The sequence below is a fragment of the Cynoglossus semilaevis genome, chromosome 6 (assembly GCF_000523025.1).
Source record: "Cynoglossus semilaevis isolate Cse_v1.0 chromosome 6, Cse_v1.0, whole genome shotgun sequence".
Classification (NCBI taxonomy): domain Eukaryota; kingdom Metazoa; phylum Chordata; class Actinopteri; order Pleuronectiformes; family Cynoglossidae; genus Cynoglossus; species Cynoglossus semilaevis.
Genome location: NC_024312.1, coordinates 13,962,185 through 13,986,779, shown reverse-complemented (window position 1 = coordinate 13,986,779; position 24,595 = coordinate 13,962,185). Strand labels below are relative to the sequence as shown.

The 24,595-nt window shown below is 39.9% G+C and overlaps 2 protein-coding genes and 1 long non-coding RNA gene across 10 annotated transcripts in view; 2 read left to right on the top strand and 1 right to left on the bottom strand.

Moving 5' to 3' along the window:
- Positions 1-13,027, bottom strand: part of LOC103380325 (uncharacterized) — a 20,376-nt gene extending 7,349 nt beyond the window's left edge. For 2 of the 3 annotated variants that reach the window (XR_003049920.1, XR_003049921.1), the window contains exons 1-3: positions 12,806-13,027; positions 12,632-12,711; positions 11,621-11,811 (exon numbers count right to left, since the gene is read on the bottom strand). This is a non-coding gene — a long non-coding RNA (uncharacterized LOC103380325). Of the gene's footprint in view, positions 1-6,453; positions 6,873-11,620; positions 11,812-12,631; positions 12,712-12,805 lie in introns of those variants that run through there. The other variant, XR_521656.3, reaches the window with a different exon arrangement.
- si:dkey-82f1.1 (DENN domain-containing protein 2A) overlaps positions 1-14,833 on the top strand; it is a 24,997-nt gene extending 10,164 nt beyond the window's left edge. The window contains exons 2-20 of one of the 2 annotated variants that reach the window (XM_008312232.3): positions 1,278-1,364; positions 2,806-3,831; positions 5,281-5,408; positions 6,976-7,088; positions 7,208-7,405; positions 7,634-7,727; positions 7,965-8,015; positions 8,105-8,292; positions 8,417-8,526; positions 9,078-9,147; positions 9,324-9,401; positions 10,142-10,282; positions 10,470-10,618; positions 11,645-11,822; positions 12,076-12,117; positions 12,283-12,388; positions 13,311-13,598; positions 13,794-13,880; positions 13,973-14,833. In XM_008312232.3, the coding sequence (XP_008310454.1) occupies positions 1,279-1,364; positions 2,806-3,831; positions 5,281-5,408; positions 6,976-7,088; positions 7,208-7,405; positions 7,634-7,727; positions 7,965-8,015; positions 8,105-8,292; positions 8,417-8,526; positions 9,078-9,147; positions 9,324-9,401; positions 10,142-10,282; positions 10,470-10,618; positions 11,645-11,822; positions 12,076-12,117; positions 12,283-12,388; positions 13,311-13,598; positions 13,794-13,880; positions 13,973-14,004 (3,165 nt within the window). In that variant the 5' untranslated portion in view covers position 1,278 and the 3' untranslated portion in view covers positions 14,005-14,833. The remainder of the gene's footprint in view (positions 1-1,277; positions 1,365-2,805; positions 3,832-5,280; positions 5,409-6,975; positions 7,089-7,207; positions 7,406-7,633; positions 7,728-7,964; positions 8,016-8,104; positions 8,293-8,416; positions 8,527-9,077; positions 9,148-9,323; positions 9,402-10,141; positions 10,283-10,469; positions 10,619-11,644; positions 11,823-12,075; positions 12,118-12,282; positions 12,389-13,310; positions 13,599-13,793; positions 13,881-13,972) is intronic. The other variant, XM_025056411.1, reaches the window with a different exon arrangement.
- A 901-nt stretch (positions 14,834-15,734) lies between these two features.
- Positions 15,735-24,595, top strand: part of tead4 (TEA domain transcription factor 4) — a 26,506-nt gene continuing 17,645 nt past the window's right edge. For 2 of the 5 annotated variants that reach the window (XM_025056383.1, XM_025056381.1), the window contains exons 1-2: positions 22,247-24,117; positions 24,210-24,304. In XM_025056383.1, coding sequence (XP_024912151.1) covers positions 24,289-24,304 — 16 coding nt within the window. In that variant the 5' untranslated portion in view covers positions 22,247-24,117; positions 24,210-24,288. Of the gene's footprint in view, positions 16,332-21,781; positions 22,140-22,246; positions 24,118-24,209; positions 24,305-24,595 lie in introns of those variants that run through there. The other 3 variants (XM_025056382.1, XM_025056384.1, XM_017033393.2) reach the window with 3 other exon arrangements.

The window sequence follows — 24,595 nt, the reverse complement described above, 5'->3', positions numbered from 1 at the left end:
AGGAGGTAATTATTTCAAGCCCAACTTTAAATGTGACTCTGAATTGCGGCGGTGAAGCTAGCACTGCTACCTATTAGCATATGTTTGCAAGAGCCGGCGGGGGGGGGGGGGGGGGGGGCAAGGAATGATCGTCTGTAGGTTGAGCTATGAGCAACAGTGGTAGAAAAGAAAAAAGAATCCTATTGACCACATTGCTTGTGGTCTACTTTGCCTTTCACCCTGATGTTGTTTTTCTTTTATAGTGGATGAGAAAAACACACAAGCCCAGACGCAGCATCACTCCCAAACACTGCTCCCAGAGGGACAATTATGTTGTTAGCTCAGGAAGAGGCTTTTCACGTAATCTAACTTAATTGTGGCTTTTTCGGTGACTTGCTTTTCAGCCAGTTGGAACAGAAATTTGCGGAATTTAGCAGATTTCACTCACATTCTCTACATAGTTAGATGGCAATGACTAAAAAACTCGACATTGGAAAGTGGTGTAATTTAAAATCTAAAGCACGGAGAGTCGGGGTTTGAGATTAGGGAATGGTTGTAGGCTGTAGGGGGCGCTATTATAATAAAATGTGTGTAACATTAGGGCTACTATGGTTTTGGTAAATGATGAAAGAAAATCTCGTAACTAACACATAACTTTCTTTTTAATAATGTCACCTCTGAGTGGTTGTGGATTAGTAGGAGCAGTAGTACAGTATCTACCCATTTGGGGTTGTGGGTTTGAATCTAGACTAGGTTGGATTCTTGCTGCAGCCCTGGCAGCCTTGCTGTCAGTAGGTAGATGATAAATCCTGTAGTATAAAGGAATCTTTGAGTTCGAGTTTATAGTAACGTGTTATAAAGAACAATATCTTCTCATTGATGGAACGTGCTGTAATGCCTGTTTGTGCCAACTGGCCATCCCGTTCTTAGAGCTGAGTTTTCAGCTCAGTCCTTCAATTACTAGTCAAGTGGAGACTGGAATTTTGTGGGCAGGCCCTGCACCAGCAGAGGCTTCTTTGCTACAGCTCGGTTTAGATCTAGTTTTTCAAAGAAATCAGATGTGAGTTCTTCGGTGTTTTATAATCCCACTTCTTTGGGAAAAAAAAGTTTTCCCAAAGAAGTTCCTGCAACACATCTCTTCTGTTGATCTGGTTCTCATTTGAAAGGTTTTCATATCCTTGAATATTTTTGTGTATTGAGTCATTTGTTTAAAGAAAAATATAAAAACAAAATGACAATCTCCCAATTTACGCGGGGCGCACAGTCCATTCACAAACACTTAATTTCCTTCTTTCCAGGATGCCAGCTGCTAGCACCATGACTGGAGGAAGGGCCCTGCTGCTCTGTACAACCACTGACAACTGCATCTACCAATCAGTCAACGGGTAGGTAAAGACCGTGATTTCACTTTTTATACAAATAGGTATTATAAAAATCCAGATCAGATCTTTGGTCTGAAGCCTAGAGTCCCCCTCACCAGTATAATTTTTGGACCTTTGTATCTGGAAAAACTGTAAATTGCTTGTATTGCATTGCACTAGTAATGATACTTTGGTCATATTAAAACGCAAAATATTAAGCCTAAACACCTCAAAGTGTTCTAATGTGCGTAATCGTAATTTTTTTTCTTAAAATAACAAGGATTTTTATATTGTCTGTGCTCATAATGCTTTATTGTTTATTTGTTGGGAAACACAGACAGTAATTTAACAGTTTACACCAGCACTTCATTTAATTTAGTCTCCTCTTTTTATTTGCTTAATGTGTAATAAACAATAACACATGGAGGAAGGGAAGGGAGAAGGGAAACCTGTTGGAGAATTCAAGCAGCTTGTTCTTCTCTTCCCTTGTCAGTGATAATATTAACCTTATTTTTTTTCTTTTTTCAAGTTTGAAGGAAGCTTGAGTCAGCAATATATCTTTGGGATTTCCGTAAAATTGCATGACTACTGGTATTTTATTGTCCACCAATGTCACTAACTATGTCAATGTCATAAGTCAATAAGCAAGGCTGGATTTCCTCTAATTGTTTTAAATACAGTAGTTTGATACCATGGTGCAGAGCAGACGTTTGTAGGTCAGATATAAAAAAGATGAATGTCTTGTATCTGGTATCTGTCCTCATCCTAAGCCTTTTCTTTCTCCTCCCTGCTCTGTGTGCAGGTTGTAAACTTTGACCCCAAAAGCAGGAGTTCAAAATGTCACAACCTTAATCTTAAAGTAGTGAGCCACAGTGAGCACAGAAACACAAACAGATGTTTGAACGCTGTTAAAAAGAATTCTGTTTACTCCATAAACACTCAATCTGGACGTAATTCTTAACACTCACATTGTGTGGCCAATTATCACAGTCTTTTGATGAGCATGATGCTACGCTGTTGTAATGACATTTCTCAGTTTGAAGGTCATATCCTACTTTTATGCTGGCTGGGTAACAGACACATAGCGTTGATATTTTTCCCTCACAAATTTGTGAAGCCAATAATAACCACGCTACAGCCACAATTAAATATGGTTTTCATTTACCAGCCGGCTTACTGGGCTAGGGTTTGAAACCGCTGAGCTTAGGGACGATTATTACCGCTCTTAAGAGCCAAACTTATATGCAGTAATGTGACTGCAAATTTGGTTCTACAGGGCAGGACATGACATCAATGTTGCAATAAAAACATGAGGAATTTTCAAGAAATTGTATTGCTCTATTGCTGTCTTTGTCATGTATTTCTGTCATGTGGGCAAGAGTTCTAATAATTCTTATATTTTCGCTACTATATGAACTTATTATATAATACATATTAATGTATTAATGTTTTCTTTTTGCTGTAGGCTCCAGTGCTGTGGCTTGAAGGTTGGGGAGGCTCCCTCATCTGTGGTGCCCCAGCCGCAAGAGGTGTGTGGGTCATCAGGGGACAAAAACAAAAGAGGGCCTTCCAAGTGTCCTCTCTCACCCCTGATCAGCCTTCACGACAGCCCAGGTCCTCCTTTCACCATGTTGGCCCACAGAAGAGCTGCCACCACTGAATCAAAGACCACCAACATGGAGAACGGACTTTGTGGTAAACTAAACCACAACAAGACCTCATCAGCAGTTAAGACTGCCAGCATCCGGGACAAGATCTCACAATGGGAGGGCAAAAAGGAGCCCGATCAACTGCCCTCTTCTGGGATGATTTCACTGAGCGCCCCACAAAAGGAATTTGAGACAGTAAGGAAAAAGGACTCTCAAGTCTTGGACGTCCCAAGGACGGACAACAAGCGATTTGTTAGCTGGGACAGACAAGACTCGGGGAAGGAGAATTCTGGAAAGCTGTCTGAGTCAAGGCCTAAATCCCCAGAAGGACCAACAAACAAAGAAGTGACTCAAGAGAGAGGATTTCGAGCTTCTAAGGCAGCAGAACAATCGTTAGAAAAAAAAACAGTTTTAACTCATGTGAAAAAACTGGAGAAGGCAACCAAAGAGGTTCCTGACAGACCGTCACTGGCATTTCCAGGGAATTACTTCTGCCCTCCTTCAAAAGAGGAGCTGGAAGAATTGGAGAAGAAGGCCAACGAGCCCATTTTTGGAACTTTTGATAATGGTCGGCCAGGCAGGTCAAGGAGGACGAGGGACGGGGATTCTGAGAATGTATATAGTGAGCCAGGTGCTCCTTCTATAAACCCTCTACCTAAACCCCAAAGAACCTTCCAGCACCACACACCACCCATGACCCCTGTGTCAGGGCTTGGCTTTGGGAAAGGAAAAAGGAACTTACCTCCTTTGCCCACTGTTCCCCCACCACCTTTACCCACATGTCCGCCACCTGGAGTTTGCAGGAGGCCATGGGCCGACAGAGCCCGGGACAACAATAACAGGTCGGAGTTTGAAAATTATTCACAGTAGTAGAGTGTTTCTTATAGATGACACATGTATACAGTATGTAGTAGTTACATTTTCAACAGAGGAGGGAACATCACATTCACACGTAGTTGCTCTGTCCCTCCCTGAACTTGCAAACAACAAGGAATAAGTCTGCAAATTTGCTTTGGTTATGCTCAACAGATTATTAATTTTAAAATACAAATGTCCAGCCAAGAACTCAACTTGCTGCCAGTCTGCAGTCAAAAACAAATGACCTCTTGTGCACCATCCCTGAACCCTTTAAATTTCACTTCCAACATCCCCACAGCGCCACCTAGGGAAACTATAGAAATGGCTCCACAAACACATATTCATCTGTATTTAGAAAATAATCTGTTTATCAGAGCTTCATCTTAGTGTTACAGTGTTTGCTGTTAATATGTTTTAAACATATTTTTAGAAATTCCATTTGAGGTTGTTTCTGGCTAGTAATTGTAAATTTGGTGGCATTAGCAATTAATTCTACATCTGATGCCGTCTAAATGTGGAATAATCTCCTACAGTCACAGTTTTGAGACATATTCTCTGCGCTGCCTTTCTCCGCGACCAGCCAAGCATTAAACAGTACTGTATCTCCTCCATCTGCTGTAAATTAAAACTTCCAATGACATCATCCTGTTTCGAAATATCTTACAGCAGGATCCCATTGGTTAGGTTTGAAAACTGCACATAATCAACAAGGTCATCCCTCTTCTGCTTAACATGACTGAGAAAGAAAGAACAGGCATAAGACATGCACTACTCATCTGACAGAAACGAGAGCCAGAATCTTTTTCTTTTTCTGCTCTGAGTAATTAATATGTTGGAATTTTCAAGGCTCCTTTTGAGCAGTGCTTGAAATCAGATGGTTACAATCAAAGAGACCAAGGGTCTGCTGGGAAACCAAAAAATTTAAACACTGCAGTTTTGGACTACATCTTTTGTTCACTTTTTCCAGTGGTCAGAATTCTTGTTTGGAGTGGTCTTGGATTTGATGCATTCCCTACCATATGTGGAAACCTTATTCTGCAAAAGTGTCAATTTGTCTTTCTGTCTGTGAGCAGCTGCGAGTTTATTATGAAGTTTTTTGTTTTTTTTACCAAATGTTGTTTGACATCTCTGTTAGTGTAAGGGTTGTAATAGTAAAATAGATTCAGCTCATTTGATTACACATATCTGAAGTGCCAAGCAAAACACCAAGCAAATATAGTACAGTCAATCAGTATGTGGTTCAACAGTGCTTTGCCCAAGGAATTGAAATGATAATTCAAGATGTTTCAAATAAAAAAGACAACATCTATTTCCTTGACGCAACACAAACCAAATATGTGTTCTACCAAACTGGTGATCATTCTTATTTTTTTCTTCCTGCCTTTAAATCATATGAGTGACTGTTCACATGTCTGTGCTGCTCCCTCAACCAGGAAGTCCTATGAATTTGAGGATCTGCTTCAGTCGTCCACAGAAGGCTGCAGAGTGGACTGGTATGCTCAGTCCAGACTGGGTCTAACACGCACTTTATCAGAAGAGAATGTCTATGAGGACATAATAGGTAAATATGAGCTTTCTATGCTGTAAGCTGGGTAATAAATGCAAAAAAAAAAAAAAACCTTCAAGACAAGTACCAGTCCTAACTGAAGTGATTTAGTGCTCTCATACACTGCGTGACCTCTACAGCTCATATGAGTGTGGCCTAGAGTTCAGTAACCAGGGGGATGAGGAGGGCAAGCTGTCCTTACTGTTTTTACTGCTCCACGTCTCATTTAGAACCACGCTGCTGCAATATATGCAGAGATCTGACTAGGTCCTGACTTATTGTCTGATGTGTTGTGCCAACCCCACCTAGACCTTGATTAAATTCATAACCAACAGTCATGGCAGTGTGAATCCAAGGAACAGTATTTCACAGGCAACAGAGTAAGCATGTCTTTTATGGGTTTCATGTACGGATGTGTCTGGTGTATCAGTCCTGTTCACCGGTAATTTAAATCATGTTTAAATATGTTTGACCGATGCCACAGCTTATTTTGGGTTCTTTTATAGGTCCGGCATTTTTTATACAGTGGTATTGTTCTGAAAATACCAAGCTGTTTCTCAGTTGACACTGCACTGTCCCGTGGGTGAAGTAACTCATCTCTGTAATGCAGAGATATAAAAAATGTTCAGACAGTAATAAATGGATCTGAATTACTTCTGTTCCGTTGCCGTTTTAGTGCCAAAGTCGAGACGCAGAGCAAGCTACGTTGTTCATTGTCGCTCATAGATTTTTATAATTAAACGGGAAACCAGAAAACTGAGGTGCCAATGGCTATAGAAAACCTTTTTTACTGAGAAAACAATGTAAATATATAACAGGAAAACAGACAATAGTAGCACCGTGGAGAATAGGACTAGTCATCATTTATGTCTGACAGCTGCTCCAATAGGAACCTGGTTTACTGCTATGAACAAAACCATCATCACGACACAGTCTCTATACTGTGTAGAGTATACAGTCTATCATCAACGACCGAACGTGAAAAGATAACAGTGTTAGACTTTAAGCGAACAATCAATGTAAACATATACATTGTTAAATTAGAAAAAGAAAAAAGCGAACAATCAATGTAAACATATACAACATTGTTAAATTAGAAAAAGAAAGCAGCGACTTCACATCTGCACTCAGATCAGCCTCAGGGTCTCATCAGTCAGCGGTACAACAGTACACTGATCCCTTGTTTTTCTCAAAGAAAGAGGGAGCAGGGAACTGAAGGTCCCTTTTTTTTTACACCTACAGGTCACATCTGGTGGATGGGTTGACAAAGCAGAGAAAAGATACAGACAAAAAGACAGAGACAGAATGGGTCAGAGGTTTTGGAAAATGAAACCAGTGCTCTTCCTATCTACAGGGAGGAGTAGTGGCTGGAGTTACATTTAACCTTAGCTGTGCGAGTGTCCTATCGTAGTAAAATATGATCTGGGTACATGGTCTTCTGCCTCTGGTAGCTCTCCTCACATCTGGACTAGGCATCATCTGGCAAAACAAACATGACTTATAAGAAAAAAGAGTCTGCACGAGAGTCTACGATATTTATTGACCGAGCTAAAAATTCTGTTTTTTTTTTCTTCTTCTGAAGATCCTCCATCCAAGGAGAACCCATATGAAGATATAGAGTTGGAGAGAAGCTGTTTGGGGAGCAAATGTATTTCATCTGTGTCCTCGTCTCCTGTGCCTGACACGCCAACAAAGGTACCGAGTCACTACCTCACAACGACAGAAACTACGTCTATTAAGAACAGAATAATATGTAATTTTGTGTAATATACATATATATTTTTATTTCTGACTTTTTTGCCTGTTCCCTCCAGCTTTCCTCCAAACCCGGTTTCTTTAGACAAAGCTCAGAAAGACGGAGTTTCAAGCTCCTGGAACTGCGCAAAACCGGCAGGGACGCAGGTGTTTCCTCGCCTTCTCGCATCAGCCCCCCGTCCACACCTAGCAGCCCTGATGACACCCCCTGCCTCTCAGGAGACCCGTACAATCGCAGGAGGAGGAAAATTCCAAAGGTATGTGTGTCTGAAAGGCCTCTCTCAGGCCTCCCCCCCTTGTGCTCTCTCCATTATTTACAGTCCAGGCTATGACTCAGTGAGGTTCAGAGCTGCTCCAAACAGACTACTATCTGGGGGTTGGGCAAGACAGAGTTCTGACACATTTCCTGGAAAAAGTGTGCCTTAAGTAATGTCTTTGATTCATTTGGGGTCAGGCATCGAGTGATAACCGATTTGTGCCTCCAGATGGTGCTGAAAATCAATGGCATCTTTGAGGCACGGAGGGGGAAGAAGCGCATGAAGAGAGTGTCTCAGTCCACGGAGTCCAGCTCAGGACGAGGTAAGAATGCCAATACTGACGACATGTCTAACTGACAACACCACTGTAATTTCTCATCATGCGTGTTCATGTGAGTTTTTGGGTCAGTGACGCCTGACCCGTGTGTCAGAGGAGCAGGTGGTGTTGCGTGGTAGTGGATCATATCAAAGCCCTTGAGTACAGACTCTGTGAGCTCCAGGATTCCTCTGATTGTTACTTGCAGTCTTCTCACATTCATTTTCTCTCACTTTGATGTAGTGACCGATGAGAACAGTGAGTCGGAGAGTGACACAGAGGAGAAGCTAAAAGGTGGGAACGGGCAATGAAAACTACTGTGCATCATGTCCACTTTTATGACTGTAGTTCTGTGGTTCAATGTCTTCATGTTTTGCCCTCAGCTCACAGCCAGCGCCTGGTATCAGTTCAGTCCATGCTCAGGCAGACTGGGCGGTACCGGACTTTAGAGAGAGATCTGATGGAGCTGCAGGAGCGAAAGCTCTTTGAGTATTTCATAGTTGTTGCACTTCACAAGACCAAAGTCGGTGTTCCGTACCTACCAGAGGTCACACAGCAGTTTCCTCTAAAGGTAACGGCAAAAGAAACGATGAAATAATTTTTCCCACTAGTTAACAAATAATTATTTATTATAGATAATAAAAATTAAATATTGACACAAAAACACTTCTATTTTATCGCAATTTTTCTTTCAGCTTGAGAGGAGCTTTAAGTTCATGCGGGAAACTGAGGACCAGCTGAAGGTCATCCCTCAGTTCTGTTTTCCCGACGCCAAAGACTGGGCGCCTGTCGACAATTTCCCCAGGTCAGTCAGTCCAGCCACCAAACAAATCTGAAGTGGACAAGACTCAGCTTGTTTTTTTGTTGTTTTTTTTGCTTTTTCCATTAAGCCTGGAAATGACCTTGTGACCTCACTCTCCATTGTTAAACATTGTGACACAAATGATTAACAAAAAAGTTGTAGGTTTAACGTGTCACAGCTGGTTCTCTAATGGTTTTGTTAATGCCAAACTGAGACAAACTTTTCTGTCTGCATTGTTCCAAAAATAGGAGAAGTGTGTACTGATGGCGATGGGTAATAATTATCTAGAAGTAAAAACACACCTGTGGAGTGACGCAAACATAACTGCCAAAGAGGTCACTAATGGTGAATGAATACCTGTCAGAAAGAGCTGACATAAGGTTATTTGTTTCCATTTTTACCAACATCCCCTGAAGTGTTTTTCTTCTCTGCTACACCAAGGCTTCTAACAAAACTTTCCCAGAAACTTTTTTTCTACAAAACTCAATTTTCACCTCTAACTTGTTTTCAACTTGACAAAGTTATCTCTTCTCTCGTTGATTTTTCCTTCGCAGTGAGACCTTCTCATTTGTCCTGACCGGTGAGGATGGCAGCAGGCGGTTTGGCTACTGTCGGAGACTACTGGTATGTGTTCTTTGACTTAATTATAATAAAGACTAGATGGGGTTGAATGAGACCTTTAATTGAAACTGCTCTGGTACTTTCTAATTTACTAATGATAATATTGCGTTTTTCTTTGCTTGTATTTAGACATGTCTCACTTCTGTGTTTTTAACCTTTTTCCTCCTCACTGCTCACAGCCCAGCGGTAAAGGCCGGAGGCTGCCTGAAGTCTACTGCATCGTCAGCCGCCTGGGCTGCTTTGACCTCTTCTCCAAGGTAAACACAGTGACATCTGCACACCCGTAGGGTCAAGATGTTTACTTGAATCTAAAAACCATCATTAAGTTAAATAACATTGCTGTGAAATCCATATATTACAGGCACACACACATCCAGCACCCACTAAATAAGTACAGAGCAGCAGCGGTAGCACCCACAGAGCTCCACCCTCCCTCAGCACCATCCGTGTTTTTCCGCGTTGTAGGTTCTTTACAGCGACACATGTAAAATGCAGCAGATGTGGTTACTGCAGTTAAAATGTCCCCTGTAATGAGAACAAGATCTGTTTGTGTACTATACAAATCCATGTATGTAAACATTGCTGTTTTGAAACTTTCCCATGCAGCTCAGGCTTTAAATATACAGACATGGGGTTAAAGGTCAAACACAGTCTGAATGAAGTTTTAAAATTGATTAGTTATCCATGCAATGGGTCTAAAGCTAAACTCAGGTTCGATTGTCAGAAATAGTACTTTAGAAACAACGAAATCCATATGTCCCTCTAGAGCAGTGGTGTCAAACTTTACTAAAGTTTGAATAATAACAGTCTAAAAGTTGTTTTATTTAGAAACTGTAATGCTGTGCTACAAGTCTGCAGTAACGGCTGGTGCCGGCCGACCGGTCCTGGGTACAAAAAAGATCACTGCTCTTTACTGTAGCATGGCAGCTAGAGTATGCACACAAGTGCTTACTATATTTATAGTTCAAGTTTAAAAACTCCTTCTCTGTTTTTGCAGATTTTGGATGAAGTGGAGAAGAGGAGAGCTATTTCCCCTGCTCTGGTGCAGCCTTTTATGAGAGGAATCATGGAAGCTCCTTTCCCTGCTCCAGGAAGGACCATTACTGTCAAAAACTTCCTACCTGGCTCTGGGACAGAGGTAACATGATGATGGAACTGTCACTGAAAAAAGCATCACCCTTAAAAGGAACTTTCCAGACACTACAAATCTAAAATAAACAAATCTAACTCAAGTTAGGAACTTTTCTAAGTCATCCTCTGTCTGTGTTTGTTTGTTTGTTTGTTTTTTCTTAACGTATTGCTATATAAATCTGATTTTCCTAAAGGTCATCGAGCTGTGTCGACCTTCAGACTCCCGTCTTGAACATGTAGACTTTGAATGTCTCTTCTCCTCACTGAGTCTGCGTCTCCTCCTTCGGGTTTTTGCCTCTCTGATGCTGGAGCGCAGGGTTATCTTTACCGCCGACAAACTCAGGTAGGGTTCAACAACAAATCGTTATGGAGCAAACTCAAAAATCACATGTTGAGGAGTTATCACGATATGAAGTCGGAGTAACAATTTGGAGGAAAGATCTCAGGTTGCCAAGAAAAAAAAGAGAATTCCAACCAAGTGTGCGAGAGGAAAGAATGCTTTTGTGTTTTACAGTCGCCTGGGGAACAATCACTTCTAATTTGGAAAACTGTCATAGATGTCAGACAGAAGGAGTTGGAGAGCCCGACTCTGGAGTTAACACATGTGCACACAGACGTCATCACACCCGTGCAGTCTCCTCAACTACCTAACAAAAAAATTACAACCGTAGTGGTACAGCTGGTTCAACTCAGCAGAAAACTCTAATGTAACCTGACCCACGTGTACACGTTCACCTGACCCACCTTTAAGTTCAGGCAGGTAAATACTGTTTAAATACATTCCAGAATATTATTGTAATTTAACCCTCTTCCTGTATAAACAAAATATCATTGTTTATAGAAAAATAAGAACCAGCATCAATAAAGATTCGAGTCTCTGCACATTCTCCAGCATCTAGCAGAAATTTGGCTGTGTCAGTTGGATTTTAAAATGATTTGATTAAAGCCAGACACACACGTGTGTGAGATTATTAGCAGCGTGGGTTAACTTTGCGTAGTTTTTACGAGTGACCCAGTTAAATTAAACTCACCTTTAAGATTTTTAGTGCCACAGTAGTAAACTTTTCAACAACAGCTAAAAATACAGACGTGTGAGAGGATGGCATTTTCAGGGGCATGTTACAGTACCCTCTTGTGGACGACATCAGACTCACGTTTATTGTTTTTTTTTATTAAAAAATAAAACAGTAGGGGGCGCTGTTGCTTCACAGCAGGTCTACGTTTGGTATTCTGGGTCAGACAAAGGCCTCTGCCTGTTCTATTTTGTCATTCTGTTAGTGAAATCCACCATCATTGTTTGACTCTTTAATTAATCAGTTTAATGAATAATGAAGGTTTTTTTTACCTTTAAATTTTCTCTTTTTTGCAGCACTTTGTCCCAGTGTTGTCATGCAGTCGTGGCTCTCCTCTACCCATTCACCTGGCAGCATACGTATATCCCTGTGCTCCCACCTTCCATGTTGGACATCGTCTGCACCCCGACACCGTTCATCGTCGGCCTCCTCTCCAGCTCCCTGCCACGCCTCAAAGAGCTACCTATTGAAGAAGTAAGACCAATGTTACAATCAGTATTAGCTTTCTTATCCAGGGAGGTTTTAACAATTCCAATCTTACTGTGTTAATGTGTATCATCAGCACATAATGCACAGTCTTTTCCTTAAAGCTCCACCTGACTGCTAATCCTATATCATATACTATCTTCTGTGTTGTGTCTTTTAACTTTCCCTATGGAGAAAGTGCATCTTTTCCGCTCCAGGAAATGACATCAGTCTCTGTCTGCTCTCTTTATTCTTCCCTCAGGTCCTGGTGGTCGACCTCGGCAACAGCCGCTTCCTGCGACAGGTACAGTGCAGTAGTAATCGCAGACACTGAAACTGTATCTATATGTTCAGGAGCTGGTTCATCATTTAAGTCCATAACGTCTGAAGCAGTTTTAGCAGATGTTGTGTGAAAACAGGTCACGGCAGTTTGTTGACTGCATTTTCATGTGTATTTTTGCCTCCATAGCTCGATGATGAGGACTCCATTCTTCCTCATAAGCTTCAGGCAGCTCTGGAGCATGTGCTTGAAAAGAGGAGAGATCTGGCCTGTGACAAAGGAGACCTACTCAATGGTGACCTACACGTTTATATATGTTTTAATACAATTACATTTTTTAAAAATGACGTGCATACATACATTATATAAATGTGAAGGCTGTCAATCGATTAAACTATAGTTATTGTTATTACTTTGTTACATTATTAACTATAATCATATTAATCACGGGGTAGCTGTTGTTTAATCATTGATAACCACGAATATAATATATTATGATTATTATGATTAATCATTCTTTAATGGGACAAAAACTAACCTTTTCTATATGTTGCTGGACCGGACAGACCAAAAATCAGCTGCAAGGTGTGTGTTTCGCACATGTTGTTATGTGTTACCCTGGAATTATCAATAAAGAGCAATAACATGTCAACAAGTGTATCTCAAATAATATGAAATATATAACGACCATGCACATTTACTTCGTCCTTACCCTGCATCCTAACGGTGACTTGCGCAGAGAAAAGTTGCTTTCAAAACTTCGGTGATACCATAGTCCTCAACAACATTCATCGGTGAAGAATCCGTCGCAATCCGTTTGACAGTGTCGTGTCAGTCAGACTGTCACCTGTTGACTAATTAACGGTCCTGCGCTCTGTGTGACGCGTCTAACCGGAAGTTAAAGCTTCCGCTGGATGACACGCTATTTTAAGCTCTCCAGGTGTGTGTAAATAATAACGACTTAGTTCTTATTTTTTACACACACCTCTGCAGAAACACTGTACATCTAATAACATTCCATGTTCTACTAGCGCACGTCGTCACAATGCGTTAAAATGTATAATCAGATTCAACATCGAAAAATAACTGACATGATTAACGTGTTAATTTCCACCGCCCTGAAACATTTTATTTTCGTAACAATAATATTTTCAAAAGTGACACGTTTGTTCTTCCTTGGTCTGATTTTCATCTTCTTGTTCTCCAACTCTTCCCAGACTCCTGCTCCCTCAGCACAGTAGTATCGGAGGCGTTTGTGCGTTTCTTTGTGGAGATTGTAGGTCACTACTCTCTCTTTTTGGGCGGAGTAGAACGGGAGGATGAGTCCATCTCCTCCCCGACCTTAACCAGTCCGTCTTCCTCCACTACCTCATCCTTTCAGCGTGATGCTTTCCGGAAAGCAGTCACTTCCAAGAGTCTCAGAAGATTTCTGGAACTGTTCATGGAGACCCAGATGTTTACTGGCTTCATACAGGAGAGAGAGATGCGCAGACAAGGCCTCAAAGGTACAGAGACCTAATCTGATCTGAATGTTAATGAATATGGTTTACCCATGACCATTATATTTTTAAAAATCCAAACAAACAAACAAACCAGTCCAAAACATAGCAAACTTACTTTCCCTCAGAATTGTCATAATACGGCTCCTTCAAAATATTCAAATTAATTGAAGGTATTTATCCGTTTGTGTTTTTCTCCAGGTCTCTTTGAGGTGAGAGCACAGGAGTATTTGGACTCACTGCCTGGAAGCGAACAACGAGGAGTCAACAAATTCCTGAAGGGCCTAGGTTAGATTTACTGTCCATCCTTAATTAGAGAAGTCCTTAATAATTTTTTTTTTAAATAATAAAAGTGAAATTTAATTTCTGGCTGCTTTCAGGAAACAAGATGAAATTCCTATCCAAGAAATGATCAGATGCTCAGATTGAGGATGTCATCGATAAATGTAGAAAAAAACGCAGTGAAGAAGAAAGGATTCTCCCCGAATGTGGAAGACGCAACGATGGAGACATGTCTTAAGAATGAACAATGAAAGGGCTCTAGAAGTGAACTGGACTCACTGTTTTTTCAACGTGAGAAAATCTGGATTTGGCTCTGAGGTTCTTTATCCACTCATTTTTCTGGTTTTGTGAGCTGTTCACAGCGACAGAGAGTGTGTTCCGGTGTCACAGTGTACTACTGGATGGAACAGCACAGTGTAAAGGAAGAGTGTTCTCTAAACTCCCCTCCCCTTACTTCATATATAAACCTCTGAGAAGCGTCACTGCAGACAGCTTTGTACTTTCTTTTACATTCCAAATATTTTCCATAGAATTGTTTATAAAATACTACAACTTCTTCTTCAACAGGAGGCTTTGAGGTTAATTTATATTCTTTTTTAGGCATATTAAATCTGTTTTGAACAATGTTTTTAACTTACTCATTGCAAAAAAAAAAAAAAAAAAACCTGGTTTCTCATAGGCTTTTTTTAACAGGGTCTAGTCCAGACTGTAGACCACTTTAGGTTGTTGGGTAAATGTACCACTTTTATTGCCTAAAAAAAGCGCCAAAAGAAAGATGAAGAAGTGAAACACAAGATAATGTGAAGTTAAAGATGTGGATAGATTTGAAGATTCATGTTCGCTGTAGGGTTGTTAAGAAATCCCCAAATATTTTACAACAACAAGGAGCTTGATTTGCCTTAAACGTAATGGAGAATGCATTAACATTTTGTTAATAAAGCAACTTTATATTAGAAAAAGTGTTGTTTGGTTTAATGTATTGTGTCAATAATATTCTTTATGAAAGAGACGATATAGAAGATGTGAGCAAAAGAAGACTTTTAACATGAATTTGTGGGAGCAAGTATTTCTTATTTTACTTCAAATTCCGTTTTGAATGCTCAGTGTAATTTCTCTAAAAGGAGACGAAAGCAGTTCAGAGCAGTTCAACAGATCGATTAATCGAAATCACTTTTAAATATCTTTCATAAAACCTTAGAGCACACAGCATTAAATTAAGGCAAACAACGGAGTATAATATTGTTGAGCAGAGTACGTTTCTATGCAATACTCAGAATAACCACTAGAGGGATGTGTCATACAGCTTGTTTTTGTTTTGTTTGTTAAACCATCAAAGTTCAAAATATTACATTTAATTCTTTGGTCCCTGGATTTAATATCTGCCCATTTCTCAAGATAATATTAGTTTTAAAACACATTACACAGGGCGGTTGTATTATTAAAAAAAAGTTTAATTAAGTTTCCCTGAATAATAAAAAATCAAGTCTGTTAAAAAGTTTGAAAAAATTACAAAAATGTACAAGCAGATTTGAACAAACAAGGGTGACTCTAAAAACAGATACTTTCTAGTAACAGTTACTAGTCTTCTCTAAACTTACTTTCCTAACAATTAAGGCTTATTTCTTCTTCACAGAATTTAAGATGTTTTTAAACAACCCTTGACTTGAATTACTGCCACCTAGCGGGTCTAGGTGCCTCTTGTAAACAACCCCACAACCTACAACCTGTCGGTAGTGTTTTGACTTACAAAAACTAAAAGAAACAAACACTTAAAGACTTTTACTGCAAGATACCAGCTGACTCACAAACTCCCTGTACCTCCCGTGCATTTGTTTTATGAAAGTATGAATACAATTTTTGCATACAGTACAATACAATTAAATATCTTTACAGCCATCTTAAGACTAGATTGACAAATGCAACTTAGAGGCGTATCAAACAAAGACATAAGGGGTAAACTTGAAGTAAACGAAGATAACGAAACATTGTTTCTCCTGTCGAAGTCTTTCTCTTCCTCCATCTCCTCCTCCTTCTCGTGATTGCGTGTTGACCAGTCAGACCTGCCTCCCCTTCCCTCCTCTCTCTCCCTCCTTGCTGTTCCCACCTTACCCTCCCCTCTCATCCCCTTCACTCCCCCTCCCTCCTTTTCTTTCTCTGCCCTGGTCTTTTTCCTCTGGCTTTTTCCAAGCTTCATGTCATACCACGGTTAATTCCTGAAATTCCTGCCCACCTCTCTCTCTCTCTCTCTCCCTCTCTCTGTCTGGCTCGATTCAAACAAGCGACTCGGCGCAAGGAGACGAGGCAGCAGAAAACAAACAAAGAAATACAAATATAAAATAAAGAATACATTTTTACATTTTTTTTTTAAAAAAAGGGGGGCAGAAATAAGAAGCAACAGAAGAAAAAGAAGAGAGGAGAGAGCGGATGTGAGTGTACCTGTCTGCCGACTTCACCCAGGTAAGTTTGTCAACTTTAGCTCAGATTTGAAATGGTTTGAACTTTTTTTTTCTATTTTACACTGCAGTTATTACCATGACTTTTTCCCCACACACTATATTGTGGACGTTGACTCAGCAGATTATTGCACTTTGCCTCTGAATCACGCTGACTCTCTGTACGGCATTACATTCCTCAAATATTTCACATTTTTCCAGCCGAATTCCGACATTTTTCTCCTTTAATTCCAGCAGAGCTGCGACTTCCTGGACTTCTGTCGGAACTTTTCTTTATTTATCTGCGGGATAACGTCATAGCCGCACAGTCTAACATTAGCGCCTGTCTGGGTTAAGTTTTACACCAGGAAACAGTGATAAATCAGGCTCTTTGTATTTATTAACTTGCGTGTTCCAGTTAGAGTTGTTTTTTATATTCTTATATCAACAAGTGTGACTAGACTGACAGAGTGGTGTCCTTGTCTCGCGTCAAGATTCTATTGATTTCAGATTATTGAATCAAGGCTTTTAATCTTTAGTGCCGCGTATTCTATTTCACAATTGATTTAATTATTTATTTTGTATTTAGTCGTACTGTTGTTGTTGTTTTTTTTATCATACTTCTTACCAGTACACTGACTTATCTTTTTCTATCTTCTTACCAGTACACTGACTTATCTTTAACTCATTTATCCTGTTTGTCTTCTTGTTCTGTCTTACGTACAGTCCAAGCGCACTCCCAGGAAACCGTCAAAGTATCCGTAACTTCAGTTCTGAACGATATAAAGGTTTATTTAAACATTATTATAATTAAGTTCATTTAAGAGTAAACATTCAGCTTAGCCTAAACTTTATCCCGACATGTAAATGGCGAGACTCACTCATATAGAGCACAAAGAGTGATGATGTCATACGTTAGGTCAAAGAGCTACAGTAAGACAAGATATTACATATTTTATGACAGGTAGATAAGTTACTTTTAGTTAGATAAGATTTTTTTGTTAAAATCTTGGCTGAAAAAAGGATAAAGAAAACGTCTCTCTTTTTTGTGAAATTGTTTAGCAATTGTTTAGTATTTGTTTTCTTTGATAACGTGACGTTTAATGACGCGTGGCTGCAACAAAAAGCTGTCAAGTTGACAAAAACACCTAATTTTTTGCAAATAAATCAGTTTTATCAGCAAACAAAAGACACAGAAAAATAATGGATGTATATCAATTCAAATGTTTACAGACTACATAAAACAAATGCAGACTAGCTAAGTAAAAGGTTAGTTATCGGTCTAAAAACTAATCATTACACCTTCATTTAAATGGAAACAATTAAAATAAAACATGGTTTCTGTACCACTAACTCCTGAATTTTAATGCAAACAAATTCCTTTCAAAAAGAAAATATAGGGCAATGAAAAAGGAAAGGTTGTCACAGAATATGTAATTGTTAAATAAATCATAAAGAAAAAAATGGGGTATTTATTTATTTATTTATCTAGAAGTAGCTAGGTCGCAATCTCATTCTTAAAAAAAATCACTTTTGTTATAATTTGCATTGAAGCTCAGTCTGAGTGATTTGCTGAATGCCTTTTTTCCTAGTCCAAATTGGTCTTCAACAACAAACAAAACGTTGCCGCATTAGTATTATGACATAGTGTAGTAACTACTAAAAATACAATAACAGTCCAGTAATATCCTGTAGTTTATTAATGCTGTTTAGTAATGCAGTTTCTTCAGTAATAACTAACTAAGTCGTAATGCAGTTTCTTCAGTAATAACTAAGTTAAATCTGAGTTAGTGTTTACGGAAATGTAAGCATTATTATTGAGCTGTACATAATGTCATCAGTGCTGTTCAGAATTTTATAAATGTGTGGAGTGACTGCTGAGCTACAGATGTCATGTAGAACACAAAATTGTCACTAGTCAGTGATGTCATGCAGTGTTAAACAACATATAATCACTGAATATATGTATGTATCTGAATATATCTACTGTATCATAGATACAGGTCTAGCAATGTTATTGAAAATCATTTTTTAATTAATTCTTCTCTTACCTGATTTTTGGTTGAATTTCAAGTTGACAAAATAACCAATTTACAACAGTCTGTTTACGAATAATTTACATAAATTTTGCACACAAGGGGCTGATGAGGTTGCATAAAATATTTTTTCATTGGTGAATTTTTGAATGAAAAACTTTAATTAGTTGTACCATTTCATTTGCTACAATCTTCTTTCTTGTCTGTGAATCACTAGAATGCTGTGCGTGCTTCCAGCTGCAGTTTAAGAAAGTCAACAAAGGCCTTTGCAGCGATCTGTGTTTACCTAAGCGCATGTGTGTGAGTGAGTGATCGCTGTGTTGTCCCACAGGGCAGCTGAAGGAAACAGGTGGAATGGAGAAGGGTGCCAGTGTGGTTTTAGGGTGGAGGTAGAGGATTGAGTATACATCTGTCAAATGTTGAAGACTGACTGAACTGATAGAGTTATTCTGGGCATTGTCCCTTTATTATTTTCTGGAGTTGTATTAGCTTGACGAGTCACTATTTTCTAACATCTGTCTCCATATATGCGAATGAGTTTGCATAAATGAGCAAAACATAGGAAAAGGTGTGAAACGTATGTAACTGCTTTGTTCCTCAGTCAAAGTGTATTTTGGTTTTCCCTGAGACGTGTCCTTTCTATAAAAGTTGTTTGTCTTTTACCCCCATATTTTGCTGCACTCGTCTCACATAGCAATCATTCCTCCTCCACTGGCACAAGAGAAATGAATAATTCCTCAGATAGTCTTATGGAACAAAGACTTTTCTTAGGTCTCTCCTCCTCTTTGTACTTCTCCCTCTTCACTCGCCCACAGCTCTGTTGAGCGAGTAACTGTTGTCAATTGACGCCAGCCACTCTGATAAGTCTCAGTGTTTAGAAGGCCTGATATATATATATCCTATTTTAGGATATATATATATATATATATACACACACACATATATATATATATATATACACACACACACATATATATATATATATATACACACACACATATATATATATATATATAATTGAGTGAGATGTCAAAAGAATTTAGGGATACATAAATATTTGGGATATTAAAAAAACAAGAATCAAGGATTTTTATTTAAATGTCCAGTGCAAAAATCTAGTACAAAACTTGTCTCCTGCTCATCTTTTATCTTGCACAGCTGGCATTGATTTTTTTCCTTACAGCTTCTATACTTTCTTCACTCATACTTTGCATTTTCTGTCCAATATTATTGTTATTGTACTTATGAGTTCAGGCTGCACTGGGGGGGTCAAAGCAGTCTTATGGGAAAATGAAAAAAATTGTATGACAGCTTGCGTGTCTGAAGCTAAAACAACATAAACAAATATAGAATGGTGTGAATTATGTGAGTGTTTAAGCCTCTGTGGTTCATGTTGATGTCTGAGAGACCTTGTGTTCCAGTGAGTTGCTCTTTTTTTCTCCATTGTGTTGTGCATGTGTGTTTGTGGGGGGTTGAGGGTTCGTAACCCCCTGTTCACAGCGTTGGTTGAGAGATTAGCCTCTTGAGCAGATCCTGGCCTTGTTGAGAGAAGGGGGATCGGGGGAGGAGGGGTGAAGGCTGCAGGACAGTTGTACATGGAGGGACATTTTGACTTAAATTAATTATCGTCCTGGTTAATGATGTTAATAAATGTTATGTTAATGTTTTTGCGACCCTTTGGTAATATTTGTCATGAGCTGCATTTGTGTTGTACATCCGTGTGGACTGGGTTGTGAGTGTTTTTCCTGTTTGTGTGTTTGAAGTGTTGTTTGTGTAGGCATGAGTTTCATTTTGTCCGTGTTTTTGTGTGCACATCTGTGTATATGTGTGTTAAGAGGGGAAACGGGGGGTGGCGGTGGAAGGGGAGGAGGCGTGGAGAATGGTCGGCTGGCCGGACGCTTTGCAGGAAGCTTAATGGATCATCAGCGGGGCTCAGAGGAAAAGCGAGGGGGGTGTCATGGGAGAGTCTCTACGTCAAACTTTCTGACTCACTCATCTAGTCACCATGACCCCCTCCTTTTCAACTATAGTCAAGTAGACCTCTACTGTTCTTCTTGTAACAGACACACTTCACTGATGTCACTTCTGCTGTTTCTCTCTTTGCTGCCATAAATGGTCATGGAGGTCCTTTTTCATTGGGCAGGAAACCCTTTACAGATTAAAACATCCAGTTTGGACCGACTCACACATTTGCTTCACCTTTTTTCATCATCTGTGAGGCCTTATCCTTTAAAAAACTTTACCCTGCACATCCGTTGTAAGGAAGAGACATACTGTTGCTGATAATAAAACACCTTCTTACCATACGGGAATTATTTTAGGATCACCTTTAGCTATATTTCTGTCAAAAAGAGGCAAAGCACTGATAAATCAATCCTTTTGATAAATCATCTAGTTAAACCGATGCATCTGCCAATAAAAAAAAATCAAAAAAATCAAAAATGAGACGACAGCCCCAGCAAAAGATGTATAACTTCAATAATACACTTTAATGTAATGCTGATGGGGCATTAGGAACCTCAAACGCCCCCTGGCTTTAATATTCTAGTATGATCCTTCTTGGCATGCGTGTCTAAGTGTGTCTGAGGACACTAATCCCACTTTAATGTGTCTCCTTGTTTGTTCATCGGACCCCCCTCCCCAATTCCGATCTACCCCTCCTGTTGTTGTTGACAGGGCTACTTGCCATTATTTTGTTGTGGAAATAATGACGTGAGGGGCTTTCTTTAAGTCAGGATTAACAGCTGTGGGGCTGATGTGACCACAAGATGAGCTAAAAGATGCTCCCACTGTTTTCATATATTGAAAGAGAAAGGCGGAACTAAAGCTAATGAAAAATTGTCTGTGGCAAAAAAAGAAATTGGAAGTTGGTAATGACAGTGGTGGGGCTGATAAGATGCGTTGCATGCTTTGTATCCCAGGATAAGATCATATGTCATAGCTAAATTTATAGCCATATTAATTAGTGCTCTGCAGTCTATGGTAATACAGCCCATAAACACAATAAAGGACTTCAGAACTCATTAACAAAGCAGCCAAATTGATTAATGTATGAATGAAATGTGAGGAGGATGTTGAAATGGTTACAAATAAATTCATTTGAGGGGCTTGTAGAGTAACATTCTATTGCAGTGCTGTCTAAAAACAATAGTGTAAGAAACAGTAAATATTATTCAATGAAGAAAAAGTTAACAAAAATATTAAACAAAGATACATAATAATCAAATATAATGATAAAGATAATGGAGGTAGAGTGTTAACCTCAGGTTTAAATTCTCTGAAATTAGTTTTGCAGTTGCAGTGTATTTTCTTTTTATAATCATTGGGGATTTTGAATACTGTAGGAATTGCAATTAAATCCTTTGAATCCGCATTGTGATTTTATTTGTATTTTCATTTTATACAAGGCTTTTAATTTGTTTTCCCCCCACTCCTATAGGACTGCTGTGGCATAGCCAGATCATCATCATCATCATCATCACACCTGTTATAAAGACAGGTCGCCTTCCTGCACCTTCTTCCCTGACCCATCTTCATCACAACTCCAACCCCTAACCAACTACCTCCTGCTCTGTGGCCCCCTTTGTGTCTCCCCACCACGTCTGCGGAGTGGGCGACGGCTCCCTCCCCCAGGGGTGGGAGCGAGGAGCTGGGAGATGGACTCGACAAACCGCTGGAAAATGATGCTGAGGGCGTCTGGGCCCCTGACATTGAGCAGAGCTTCCAGGAGGCACTGGCCATCTACCCACCGTGTGGCCGCCGGAAGATCATCCTCTCTGATGAGGGCAAGATGTACGGTACGCCCACTGCTCTCGTCATTTGACTAACGTGTTCATTTCTGTATAAGATATAAAATAGTCCAGTTGCAGTCCTCATCCTACATCAGTTATGTTCATGCTCTTGTTTTATGGTCATGTGGTGGAGACGGTTTAGTGACAACAGATAATGTTGGTACTGAACTTGTATATTATTGTAGTATGGTGCAAAGATACACATAAATAGTCTTCGCATATTCTATTATGAGCAGGAATTTATAGGTCATTTAGAAATAATAATTCACTCAAAGGAACAAACACACATGCATGCACACTGTGTCTCTTTCTCTCTCTCTTTCTCTCTCTCTCACACACACATACACACACCCATTCATCACCACTTCTCGTCTTCATGTTTCAAGCCACTTCTGTTTCCAGCTGTCAGTTCCATTTGGCCTCATAATGCACAGTGGATGTGTCAGAAACAGACACACAGTCAAGTCACTCATTCCTCCACATGCACAGGCTCACTATACTTCTAATTCCAGAGGAAATAAAGAAGGATGTCTCCATCTAAAAACCTCAAAGCAGCAACTCTGTCTAGAGGAGATTACTTTTGAAGTGAAGCAGAAAACCCAGAGACTGTTCTGTTCCATACGATTTTTTTTAAAACAAAATACTTCTAGAAACTCACAAATTTGTTTTCACAAACATGTTTACAAGAGCAGCCCTAAAGACCCCTAACTACTAATCTTCATTTTATTTTTCAAGAAATGTTGTTTAACAATTTTGCTTAAAAATACCTCGCTTTTTGTGATTCCCCACCACAGGCTCTTTGATTCCCTATTTCCTTGGATTTGTTATGTCTCCTTGTAGAAAATATTGTTTTGAGGTAAAAGAAACCAATATTGCAAGTATTTCCTCATACTGTCTATGGACAATGCCACTGCCAAACAGGTGCTTGGAAGGTGAAGTGACATTGCCCTCTGATATCTTGCTGAAAGATCTTTGGTAACAGATGGCGGGACCATTGATTGTCCCCTCGCTTTAGTGCTTTTGATGGGGATCTGAAACGAGTGAAACATGGTGGGGGACGGTGGTGGAGGTGTTATCAGACTCCCTCTGTCATCACCATGTTTTGTCAGTGTGCCAGACAGCTCCTTTAACTGTTTGTCCAGCTCTACAGCAGCTTCGCCACCTACTGAGGTCATGGTCAACCCCATTGAAACCCTTATAAAGCCTGTAATTATGGTCGGAGAAGGATAGAGTGTTTCATTGTATATCGCATGGATGGTGCAGTGGCAGTTGGCTGGATCACTTAAGGTGGCAAGGGTACGTTTTGTCAAGGGAGGCACTGAGGTGCCCCTTCCTCCCTCTGGGATTCAGAGGCAGGTGATGCACGCCAGGGAGTTTGTTGGCCCGCTAAGAATGGCATGTGCATTTGAGAGCCCGAGGGTTCAAGGCAGCTCAGCTGTAACCCTAAACCAGAATAGACGTTTACCCTTTGAGTGTCTAGAGGGGAGGGAAGGGTTGGACAAATAAACACTAAGGTGGGCAATGGTGTCTTGTGTAGCCTCTGGACTCTCTTTCACACACCTGTCCCCTTTGTGTGTGTATGTGTGTACTGTATTTGTTCTTCACAAAAATCACAGGTTGTGTCTTTGTCCCCACCTCACTTGCTCCCTGCTATTTTGGTGGGTAACAGCTCCCAACTCTTGGTCCCAGACTCCTCTTCTTTCTTTGGTCTGCATTAAAAAACCTCTCCTTCTCATTGCCAGTCTGTTTGACATTGAGTTCACCTCCAGCTGCTCTCTGAATTCAGCCTGTCAGTCCTGCTGCAAATCCAGATTTATGACTTGAGAAACAAGGCAAGACTGAACCCATTTGTGGTCCACTATGCCCCTATTGTCCTCAGACTGCATGGCCAGCTCCTTCCCTACAGCTGCGTGGTTCACCTTCTAACACCAACACCCAGGTTTGTCTTGGTTCTCAGCCATCCAGACCTTCTTCTAGCAGTAAGGTAAAACTGGAGAAGTCTCTTGAATGAAAAATAACATTGTCTAAAAACCAAGTCAGTCCTGTTGCCCATTCCTAACTGCATTTCATACCCAGGTCAGATGCGGCCGACAACTCAAGTCTTCAAGCATCAAAAATAACTGCAAATCCACTTTGAGCCTTCTTGGTGTCATCAATGTTGTACAGTAATGGTATGTTGATGATTGGATGTTAAACCAGTTGAAACTTTTAGAGCATACATGAATGTATGAAAGAATACTAGAAGGTTGAAAGAATGCATTGTGTCTCCTTGATTGGGGCTAAATATGGACACAGACAATGCAATGCCCTAGAAAATCATGTCTGTTGGATAATTTGAATTTTGGGTTAAATTCCAATTTAGGAATGAATGACATTCAGTGACAAACAATATGATATTGAGACTGAGCAACGAAACAGAAGGAATGCCTGCAGATCACCTTCACCATTGTAAATTCCTAGTT